This window comes from Galendromus occidentalis, unplaced genomic scaffold (assembly GCF_000255335.2).
Source record: "Galendromus occidentalis unplaced genomic scaffold, Mocc_1.1 scf7180000077458, whole genome shotgun sequence".
Taxonomy (NCBI): domain Eukaryota; kingdom Metazoa; phylum Arthropoda; class Arachnida; order Mesostigmata; family Phytoseiidae; genus Galendromus; species Galendromus occidentalis.
In genome coordinates, this window is record NW_003805446.1 from 552,323 (window position 1) to 564,452 (window position 12,130).

The window sequence follows — 12,130 nt, forward strand, 5'->3', positions numbered from 1 at the left end:
TTTCATTGTACGGTGTGACCCTCCGTCGGCAGCGAGAGCGACGGTCCTTCCGGTGTCGTCTTGAGAGCCTTGGTCTTTTAATCCACCAGAAGTGGAAATTGCCTTTTAGCGTTTTCACGTAAGGTATTCCAACCTGCAAGCATTCGCGTCGCAGTCGGGCCCGAGGAAGCAGAGTCGCTAGCCTCGCCGGGCAATTCGTTGAACCGATATGCTTACGAAGTTACAAATAGCTTCCGCTGTGAAATGAAGTCCTGGCGGATACCGAGCCAGACGGGCTGGTGGGGTCTGATATGCAACTATCCGATGGAGGAAGTCCGTTTCGGCAGCTAAGGATAGAGAAGACTCCACGCTCTTCCGATTCAAGCTGAACGCGCGTGGAAAATCCGCAGCTGGCCATGGGGGTATGAATACGTCGGTGTCCTGCCGTATACCACTTCCTCTAGGCTTCACTCTCTATTCAGATGACGTATATTGCTCGGGGGGGGGGGCTCGGGGAATGTTTATTTCTGATATCGCCACCGATGGCGATCGGCGCTCTCTCGGGATTCTTCCCGAACGTGCCTATCCTCCCTCTTCTCCCAACCTACCCCCAAGAGATGAACGGCCACTGCGCCTTCTGTAAGCGGACATGTCGCTGAGGGTGATCCATGGAGCCTCCACGTGATCCTTCCCCTGTAGGCCACAAGTTGATCGAGTTCCCAGCGGGACTGCAGGCCAGAACATCTCCGGGTATCATCCGGAAAGGTTCTATAAAACTCCACCGCTCACATGGGACATAGTGACGCGCCCGCCCCTCCCCCTCACTGCACTCCACTAGTCTTTCTTGCGCGTTGAGCAGGGTCGACCTCAACGCTCACCCCCGGGCTTTTGCCATTTAATGCATATCTACAACGTGCGGCAGTCATAACTGCCCCGGAAGCGTAGCACAAAGAAAAATCCCTATGTTCGATACCTTTTCTTCTTCCATGCCCAAAACACACTGGAGTTCCGTCTGGATAACTTTCTCGCTCGCTCGATATTGCACATCATTCTCTCGCAGACATCATAGCAGCTATGAACCGAAAAACAATTGATCGGGCGGCTTGACTAGCGGGAGTTCCGATTCGCTGACATTCCGGGACCGAAGACTCGAATCAAATATCATAGACTTGGCCTTTCAAACTACTACTGCTCTGGGTCACCATCAATTGATCCAGTGACGTTTCACACAAGTCTCTAGCCGTCATTTGCGATGGGTCGAGTGCTCCTGGAAAACGAGATCGATCTGAGAATCGACAGCCGGAGTCGGACCACTCCAGGGATTTAGAGCTCCGGAACGGAGCAAGCGGCTGAAGGTATGCGTCACACCCACCAGAACTTTCCGCTTCGTGCGAGGCTCCTGCTGAGCTATCACAGGTGGAGGGCGATAATAGTCCACCCATCCGGCTCTTTTGTTTTGTTGGCGAACACATAGGAGAGGCTCCCCGCGGGAACCGGGGTGACGAGTGAGCAGACATATCCTCCAGAGGAATTTCCTCATCTGCCAGACTGAATGCGCGGGGAGACGATTCCCGAGATCGGGAAAGCGATCGATTCTTTCTCCTGCAACGAGAACTCCTTTCTGAGCCGAATGCCGATGGGGGGACCTGCCTCTCGGTTTACTGGAAGATGCAGTAGCTTTCGGAGGCTCGGTGGCCGCACTAACCTATGGCTCTCTTTGATTTCTACAGGTTGACTGGCGATTCTCTTCTTATCCTGATTACGATTGGAGAACGCCGGAACTGCCGAACCGGGGATCTTCGGTCGGACAGTCACTTCAACTAATCGATTGGAACTAGAAACGAGAGAGATTCTTTTTAGAGTCGTCCAGACAACAGACTGAAGCTAGGCGAGCATTCGGTGGGCGGGACTGGCGGACAGCAAATATTTCACCGCGTCGAGTAAAATCGGAACGACTAAGAGACCGATTAAAATGCGGAAATCAAGGATACTCAGATAAATAGGACAAGCTTCTCTACGGTCATGCTTGGCCTACTAAACAGGATTTTTATTCGGAATCAACTTGCTTCTGCTCTGAACAGGGTGGGGATCGACCGGTCTCGCGTACCCGAAAGATTTCTGAGCCTCGTAGAAGGCATATTCAGTCGCCGAACCACGGCTAGCCATCTGACTAGATTCACTGGAAGTAGAACCGGATCCTGACCTAGCTAGTTTGCGGTGATTGGCCGACAGCGGCCCCACTCCAGATGGTGCGCCGCTGGGCGAGGTAGAAGAGATGTTCATGTCGAGCAGTTTGGCGATTTGTTGCATCTTCTTCTGCCTCGCTCTCAAGCGACCCTTCGACAGTTTCTGCTTGGCAGCCATGCACCTGCAAAAAAAACGAGAGCGTCCAGATTTTCCCACGCTCGACCCACGATGCTCCTCTAATCTGATTTCACTCGGAGTTTTCCATTCGGTTGCGCGATCAAGACTCTCCATTCGATGCAGATCAACTTAACACTCACCTAATATGATCATCGAATATGAACTTCGCCGCGAGGAGCGGTGGTCGCTTCGGTGGACGCAGGGTACTCTTACTATGAGTCGCCATGGAGCCAATTTTCGTGCTGCAAGACCTATGGATCGTGATGTTCAAGGCACGGCTATCGTTTTGATCTCCAGTGACTTCGATGTCTTGAAGAAGCCCAGCCAGTTTCACGACTCCGAATCCAAGTCGGGAAGCTTCCGGTTCGACGAGGATTATCTGCGTGCTATCGATGACCATGAAGCGTTTGACTTTGCTTCCGTCTTTGGTATTAATCACGTTGCAGCCGACGAGGTCGTTGTTGGTGAGATCCAGTATCTGATCGACCTTGACGAGTTCTGCCTCTTTGGTAAGAGGGAGTTCCAATTCTTTCTCCCCATGGAGTTCCAAACATAGATGCCTGCAGAGCGAACGAAGAATGAATCAGAGAATGTACTCCGATCGGAGCCTTCAATGGAGAATTCCGAATGAGGGAAGCCAAATAGCGGATCTGCGTGGAGGCTCCGGCTGCCTCGATATCCCGAATCTCTTATGGAACCCTCGAGCCTCGATAACTTTCCAATTCGTCGGTGGAATACCTCACGCGGGCATCCTCTGCAAATCGACATCGTCGTGAGCTCTCACCTGATCAAGAAAAAAGCTCTGATGGCTCTAATGGCTCTCTCGACCTCCCCACAGGGAAGTCGCTTGTGAAAATCCATTCCGCTCATTGGGGTGCCTATTGGTGGCAGCAGAAGGTTGCCGTCCATGGTTAGGTACTCGACGTTGATGCCTTTCAGCTGCTCGTATTCTTCTTCGAACATGTCCAGGAAGATTTCTTCACTCTTGAGGAATCCTTTCAACAGGAGAGCGCTTTCATCCCGGGCGCGTTTCACGAGCTCTAGGTGTGCCTCTCGGAGACAGCTTACACTGGCAGAGCTATCGTCTGACTTGATTACGGCTAGCTGCTTTATGAGGAGTATCGCCATTTCCAGGGTAGCGAGTCTCACACGGGTACCGTACACACAGGAATGTTTTACTATCCTCATCAGAAGATTCATTAGAGCGTTATTATAGGCGCTTTTCGACTTTGAATTTTCAGGAGGTATCAGGACTGAATCCAAGAGCTCCTGGTTGATTCCTGAAAGTGTAGAAGAATATTATCGATCACGGGTCGTTCGAACGGCTACCGGGAACTCGAATCGACTGATCATCGGAGGCAATATCAAAGAGCGTCCGTTACATGAAATACCCGTCCTCCTCACCAGCTGCCAGCGTGCAAGAGTGCGGAATCGGGTTAGAATGGATTTCATCCGCATAAGCATGAGAGACGAATTATCTCTGGCGGATTCGCCGATGAGAAATCGTAGCGCTTCCCCCTCAGGAACTCACCGGAATTATGTCCTAGGGCATAGAGTAGACTCAAGGCAAATAAAGCTGCATGATCGTTGACTTCGACACTGAGTGAGTCGAAAATGGCTTTCAAGAAAGGTCTCTGGCTAAAGTCGAAATCGGCGTCCGCAGCCTCAGTTTGCGGTGTGGCTGGATCGGCGACGTCGAGGACCCTGCGAGTCGGGCGAAAATGTTTTAACAAGTTTCCGAGCTCTTCCTGGCGTATGCTTCGTCAGAGGGAGCCTGGGAAACTTCGAGTGAGATCGACGGAACTCACTCTGAGGTTGGACTTGGGCTATCCGCCGGCTCTTCCTGGTTGCTCGAAGGCTCGGGCGGGGCCTCCAACGGAATCCCCTGTTGTCTGATTTTCTCCTCGTCGGTTATGTTCGATCCGGAGTGCATTGCGGCTTCCTCGGCGACTTCGACTTCTTGACTACGTTCGCCTTTATCTTTGGAAAATCGAGTTTCTTCGCGTCCAACGTCAACCACCGCGTGGAAACTGTTTCCGGGCGTAACTTCCGGTTCTCCTTCGGACCCACACGGAGTCCCTCCTGATTGCAGACTGAGCTCGAGCGGCTCATCGGGCGGAATGAATTCGGGCCGGTAGCCGAGACATGACTTCGAAGGATCGAAAATATCCATGGTTCCATCGAAGAGGACCTCGGCGAGTTGGCGCACCAAGGGCTTGTGAGACATGATCAGGAATACTTGGTTGAGCAGAAATAGAGCCACAATACGTGACACGTGCGGAGAAGTTCGCGGCGTGGTCGGCTGATCGGTCAGGGAGTAGATGTACAGGGGAAGGAACAGTCGATTCAATAGGTGATCCGTGAGAACTTCGTTGAGAGGCTCAATGTTCAGACAGAGAATGTCATTGAGATAGTGCAGATGGTCGAGGTGCTCAGCGACCAGATCCGCCAGACGCGCTTGGACCTGATGATCCGCGTTCGCCGCACACGCATCTAACTCGAGGACATTCTTACCAATGAACCAGACCAAATTCGAAAAGTAGGGTACCGCCGTCTTGTCGCAGATAAATTTCTGCATGGCAACATCGTTCACTGAAAACGGGCGGAAACTTTTGCTCGTATCGGACCCGCAAGGCTGACCGACCATATGGTACTCCAACGAATGATTGTAACGATCTTGTCCAAGAATGAATTATTCATGTTCCAACAAATGGAATCGGTTATTTCAGCTCACCTCTGAACACGTTCAAGGTGAGGGTTCTCACCGCGATTCGCACCATGGACTCGGAATGCTTGAAAAATTTGATGGCTTCTGTATACAGCGGAAAGTCGTTTGTGTGTTCATTGTAGAAAAAATGTATAGTGTGCGAGGTCAACTTCAAGGAGAGCGTTTTTATGAACGAAATGTAGTAAGCCATGACTTCCTCGTCGCTGAAATCGAATCGATGCTCTATGATCGAGTTGACGTGGTTGTTCGATAAGAGATAATCTGAAAACGAAATCGAGGCTTTGGTTCAGAGATCACGAGAATACACATCCGATCAAGTCGAGTCTTGCGTCTCTACATCGGTAGAATCAGGCGACCGATTAGCGCGAGTTTATAATGCCTTTCTGAGCACACCCGAACTCACACAGCGAAGTGTCCTGACGGATATTCTCAAACAGGATGTTGAGTGTCTGGAGCAGCTGAGTGCATACGTAACGACCTTGCTTCTGCTGCATGATTTTAACAAAGAATGATAACATGTTCTTCTCGAGGAAGAAATCGAAGACGGAGCCGTCATTCTGATCGCCCCAGATCAAAATCTCCGATATGCTCCGTAAGGTTTCCACGAGTTGATCTTTGTTGTGTTCTGTGACGATCTGGTTACGGCAAAGAATGCCGTAGAGATGTCTGGAAGAAAAATATCCAAGGTCACGCATTCGATCTCGAAGAGAGAGTTCATTCACAGGAAAAAAGGGCACGGCAGATCTGTCGCCCACAGAATCCAAGCAGCGACCCCCTCCGAGGTCAGGGTCCCTATGAGAATCGTAGCAAAATCACATATATGTATGTACACCGTGGGAAGCCGTCGATCCTCCTACGTCCGTACTCGGGGGAGGAAGGCAGTCGTCATTGCAGACTGGAGCCTGCGCGGCCGTCCTGCTATAGCCTCTAATCATTCCGACATCCGGGAACAGACTATCTTCGAGAATTCTAGAATTCATGACCGACTCTCTGCGCATTACCGCCAGAGCTGATAATGGGAATCGGTGTCGGTATCTGGTTGCGGCGGCGTAAGGAAACAATCGCCAGCTCATCCTCCGTAGTAACACTCAAAATTTCCTGTTGGTGACACACGAGGGAACTCAACGAGAACACGTCACACGAGGAAAACGGACACTTGATAAGCGCTTCCTCTGTCTGAGGATGAGTTCCGCATCTATTCCCTAACGGTCTCGGATCGACCGAGAGCACATTTGCTGGGACCCCGGAACCGACGGGCGTCCGCTAATTCTCTGCCGACGGTCAGCTAATGATAGTTGGCTAGTAGAATACGATCTCCCTTGAACCTACTTGAGATGTTCAGTGCTGTGGAGATTTCTGTTCTTGCTGCCCCATCCCCCGAACCAACCCCTCCGACCGAACATGATTTGATCCGTCGTCCACTTCAATCATACGAGTGAATCTAGGATCATGGGTCCCGATGATTGCTTAGAATCCGCTCTCTCATCACGTGAAAAACAAGGGACTGTCAAAAACACAAGACGGTTTGGACAAAATGGAAGTCACAGCTGGTTTCTGAGTGACGATCGTGGACGGGGACGACGACAACGACTGACTACTGTTGTTGCTGCTGCTAGGATGTTCTCTCTCTTAGAGAGGGAGGGGACGACAACAACATTACTGCCGAGGAATCCGAGCCCGCGAAATTTCGAAACATCTCCAAGATCCATGCACATCGAATAATTAAGAGGATGATTTCGGAATGGCCAGATTTATTGGAAGTTGACCAAGTGAGAGATGAGGGTCAACTCAACCCGAGCGGCTAGCTTGTTCGCTCGCGACTCACAGAAGGCGCATCACGAAGTGCCAGCGGAGAATCGGCGAGTCCGTCGGCCTCAATAAGTTCTTGGATTCTGTCGAGAGAAACGCAAGGAGCCCGACGATACGAACCCACACGACATCCCATCAAGAGGAGAACAAATCTTTCTTATTTTGGACTAGCGTGCCCGGCCGCGCTTCGCCGCGGGGAATGTAATGATAGCATACAACACGCAAGAGAAAAAACAGGCTTCTCTCTTAGAATTCAGGGATCGGTATGATATTTAATTATGATGATATTTAATTTAATCTATTTTGGTAATGACGACTCAATAGTAAACTCTAAATGGCTGAATATCTATTCAGCCCCACCTGTCGACCACCACTCTAGTAATTGATCCCGATACTTGGCATGTTCCTTGTCTACAGCCACCATTGTTGTATTCGAAGTACTCGTCAGTGTTGGTTTCCCTGCCCATTCCCTCGTCTGCAAATTGTGGAAGGTCAGACATGATCCTTCCATATTATCAACCATACCGGCAAAATCTTGCCAGAGGCAGAGATTCACCATTCTGAGGGAGTTGTCTACCAATGTCACATTTTTGCGAGTACGGGGTTTCGACCGCGCTCGACGGTAGCGTACTCCCTGACTTTGGAGCCTTGCCTCCCACTCCATATCAGTTTCAAGGGCGAGTGCCGCTTTTCTTGTGCGGGCTCGTCGTGAGGAAGGTCCGAGCGAGGGTCGCTTAGGGAGCATCCCTCCTAAGGATGCCGCAAGACCGAAAATCAGGAGATACTATAACTCGTTTTAGAGCAACTCAGCGATTAAAAGGGTCGCGAAAATTGGTGACTCGCGATAAGTCTACCTTTGGCTTTTCTGTTCCCCCGCTCCCCCGTTTCCCCGCTTCCCCGTTTCCCCGCTTGCCCGTTTCCCCGCTTTCCCGTTTGCCCGTTTCCCCACTCCAGTGGAAGTCCACAGAAATCCTGTTGTGTCGTTTTGACTCTATTAATATTGAACACATACTCTAGATATTTTAAGAGGACCTTCAGAAGTCTCCCTGGTACTTCCCCGGCTCACACACACACTTACTCATGTGCCAGGGAGACTTCTGAAGGTCCTCTCAAGATATCTAGAGTATGTGTTCAATATTAATAGAGTCAAAACGACACAACAGGATTTCAGTGGACTTCCATTTTTATGTATATAGAAGAAGAATTCGCGGAAGACCCCGGAGTTTTCTGAGCTTCTCTCTGAGACGCTAGAAGGCCCGCGCGGATTCGTTGCGGCTTGCGGGGCTCCTCGAAGCCAGGTCGGCGAGGCACGCTAAGTGAGTAAGAGAAGCTCTCTCTATGTAGATCAGGGGTGTCAAACTCGTGGTCCTCGGGCCACATGTGGCCCACGGGACAAGCTGGAAATCGGTGAAAATGCGGACTTGGACACCATTTTGAAAACTCGATATAAACTATCTCGATTCAGGTTCCTCGCATGGGGTCGAGTTTGGTCGCGTTGAAAAGCTGAGAGCGAGCTCTAGCTCCTTGACCCCCGCACATGTGTTTCCGGCCGATTCAAGCGCTAGAGAATAACGCGCCGATAATGCTTGACTACATTCGAATCAATTACTATGACCCGCATGAAGTCCAATGCGAAGCCGTCAAGAGCTACTCCGTTCCTAGGGGAATAGAAAAGAGCGAAGTCTGGTGCCAACTAACGAATCGACTCCATTCTGTATCGGAGTAAAGCTCCGGGTCACTCTCTAGAAGCTCCAACACATCTCCGTCACATCCATTACCATGCCTTTCCCGCAGTTCTCTGTGGCTGGAAATTAGCGGATGGATCGCGGATCGCGGCGAAGTTCACGGTGATTCTCGGACCCGTTTCGGAGCGTGATGGCCTACCGTGATGTCGTAAACATAGGCATTCAAGAGTCTTGAGTCAAGACTAGCCGAGCCGAATCGTGGCAGTGGCGGAAACAGATTTTCTTCGAGGGAAGAGTTGCTCTCGCTCGTATCCGAGAGAGGTCTGCGTCTCGAGCCCGTCGAACTCCTAACTGTTCCATGGAGCAGGGCCGTGTGATTAGTTGACTCAGCGGATTCGGGGATGAGACTGGACGGTATTGCTTGGTGAAGTAACGGTCCGAGAGCGAGACTGTAGGTACTCCGCGAGCGACGCTCCTAAAGCTCCGATTCTCGAGATTTACATTGATGCCCGGACGACGTCGAGCGGACCAAAAAGACCGGGAAGTTCCCATGAAATATCACCAGGAGTTCGTCGGGAGGGTCGGCTGTTGTTAGCTGACGACCTCCTGCTGGGGTTGGGTACCGCGAGACCGAAAATCCGAAGCCGAAACCTCGAACCTCGACGCCCCAACCCGGGAATCCGTAATCCAGAGGGCCGAAACCCTGGGAGCCGAAATGCGTGAGAACGAAAATTCGGCATCTGAGATCCCTGAGATTCAATTCAGTAGGCAGCGTTGGTCGCGCAGTCATCCCGCTCCCGGTTGATACTCGCTCGTGATGTGTCTTCCGTGACTTCTCCTAGTGCCACCAGCAGGTCCCAACATTTCCCCCCCCCCACATCTTTTCCTGCACCCGAATTCTTGCGTAGAATCTCAGGGATCTCAGATGCCAAATTTTCGTTCTCGCTGCCTACTGAATTGAGCGCGCCGGTGATCGGAGCGCGAGCACGGCTGGGGCGTGGAGGCGGAATAGAGTGCACCGACATTATGAGCGCGCTGTCATCTTGAGCGCGGAGGCGAGTTCGGGCGCATCGCTTGTTCACGTGCACCGTTGATTCGAGCGCGGGGGCGAATTGGAGCGCATCGCTAATGGAGCGCGGTGTCAATCTGTGCGCTCGAGGGGATGAGAGCAAGGTCCAAAATGAGCGCAGCGTTCCTCAGATCGACAGTGACAGTGATATCTGAGACCTCTTTGAACTCGATTCCGACTTAAAATTGTTGAGTATTCACCCTCCATTTCTTCTGGGATCTTGATGGAATTAATGAAACAGGCGAATGTATAGAAATTGCGCTCTGCCCGGTGCAGATTCCCTTCAAGGGTATAGTCTTCTATGTGGGGAGTGATACATCGATCGGTGCTACCAATTGACCATGAATGATGGACAAGCTAGTTTCTTCCCCGACATCTTATTGAATATCCGTCAACGTGTCGACGCAAATGAGTTCCGAAATTCACGGAGTTCTTCATAGTTTTTGCAACATCATAGTTCTCCACAGTCTCTGCGATAAGGTGGTGAAGCATTCAAAATGAATTGTTTAGCGCGATCGAATCGCTCCATACGAGGTTTACTGCGCGCTCTGACAAGCCATGTGCTCTCGGAATAATTGGTTAAAGGGGTCTACATGTAGTTGTTGTCTTTAACGAAGTCCGATCGCAGCAGTGAATCGAACACGGGCAGCAGGTCCCTCGTTGGGTCGGAAAACAACGTCGAGAACATGCGAACTGGTGGAGCGGCGACCGGGTCTTCCCCGTGTCCTCTTCAAAGTCAGGGTTGCTCTTTCATCACGGCCGCTTCGAAGTCGATATTATGATCAGTCGCGGGGGGGGGCCGTCCAAGGCGCCGGCAATGCTGTCTAGGAGTCTCAGGTACGTCGCTGGAGCTCCAATAGGTAATAGACAGAAGAGAAGCGGTGTTGTCTTCCCATCGGGCAGATTGACCGGTATCGCGTATAGCCAGGGCTAGGCATTTGTGGCGGCCTTTTCGCGGGAATATCGCGGACCTGTGGCCGATCTCCTCAGCAAACATTGCGGATTTATGGCGGATGCTCCGTCGACGGACCGCGCTAACTCCGGAAAAAGACAAGGGCAGCTTCATGGCTTCGGAAAGCAAAACGAAAGCTCATGTTTATCCCCTGCTGTCGTCAGTTACCTTATGCTACCCAGGAGGCTTGAAGCTAGGACAAAAACTCACATTTCGTCACTGTTATGACTAAGCATATTGTACATAAATGCTGAGATTCTTATATTTTATTCTTCGTCTATCATCTCGAAGAACACTCGCGTATTCGCTGAAAGATCTCTCAGCCGAGATACTGTTGACGGGTACACTCACATCAGACAAGTAAGAGCAATCTTCGCCAATTCGGGAGAGCCGTCGCATTCATCCACAAAATTATCGGAGGAGACGAAGCCTCGAGTTCTCTCTTGGCCGACAAGTATAGTCGGTGTTCAGCCTTACCCGGATCGTTCTCCTCGAACCACGATATATTTTCGATGACATAGCCGGCTTGGATCCTTATTGTTTTCAAGTTCGCGGAATCGAATACGCGACGGGCGCGGAAGAAGTCCGCAGCGGATAAGGATATCTTTCACAGTCTTTCACGGAATGAGTCACACAGAGCATACATATTTATCCCGTGAAAATAACTCCGAAATTCGCGGAAGGTGGGCATTCCGGTCAAAAATCGCGGATTTCATGGTGGATGCAGCGGCCGCCACGAACGCCTAGCCCTACGGTATAGCTGATGGAATATCTCGGGACGGACATTGAATGTGCCGTCTGCAAACCACTCATCATATTTGCGTCAAAGGTTCGAAATCGCCGGGGAATGCGAAGACGAGGATCCGGTTGGGATCGTCCACTCCCGAATCGTCAAACACGTAACTTCCCTCCTTGCCGGTGACCATTCGCCAGAAATTCGCTTTTAATCGCCTCAGCGCGGTCCCAATCATGACTAACAACGGAGACAGCCTAACAGAGATGTCTGGGTCGGGACCTTGGGTCTCTCTGGCAATTTCGAATCTTCTCTGCTCGTGGGATTTGTCGGCGCAGCCAGCACCCCAGCGCGGGATTGGGATTGGCGTACTCGTTGTTGTCGCAGGAAATCAGTACATGGCATCTGACTTGCGACCGCTCTCGAATTGACGTGCCTCAAGCTATTCGAGACCATAGACAATGGTAGGGCCCATGACTCTCTCACCGCAAGATCCCTCGAACGATTCCTGTTCCGACGAACCTCGACATTCGCCGGGTCGAGACCATGATTGAGATCGGGAAGACTAAAGATATAGATAGATTAATTTCATCTCGAACTGAGTGAGACGAGTGCGATCCTAATGGAGACATGTACACTTCGATTTCGGGAACCCACTGTGCACGAATCATTCTCGGTGGTCAGGCGAGCTGAGTAACTCTTGCTTGTGCGCCGCCAGGGGGTCCATCTCTGAATCGTGCGATCTCTCCGATATAGAAACCTCCTTTCATAGAGGAGCGGCTTACCGAGGGTTGAGCCGGCAAAATTCGGC

General features: G+C 51.2%; 1 protein-coding gene across 1 annotated transcript; it reads right to left on the reverse strand.

Moving 5' to 3' along the window:
• Positions 1-968: 968 nt before the first annotated feature.
• ema (C-type lectin domain containing ema) lies at positions 969-6,663 on the reverse strand. Its single transcript, XM_029111661.1, has 11 exons — positions 6,401-6,663; positions 5,475-5,737; positions 5,078-5,332; positions 4,152-4,935; positions 3,875-4,047; positions 3,128-3,623; positions 2,484-2,903; positions 2,087-2,347; positions 1,685-1,813; positions 1,352-1,578; positions 969-1,246 (listed from the first exon to the last, which is right to left on the reverse strand). Exons 1-11 carry the CDS (start codon positions 6,472-6,474, stop codon positions 1,134-1,136), a joined length of 3,195 nt encoding a protein of 1,064 aa, XP_028967494.1. The 5' UTR covers positions 6,475-6,663; the 3' UTR covers positions 969-1,133.
• Between the last annotated feature and the right edge of the window lie 5,467 nt (positions 6,664-12,130).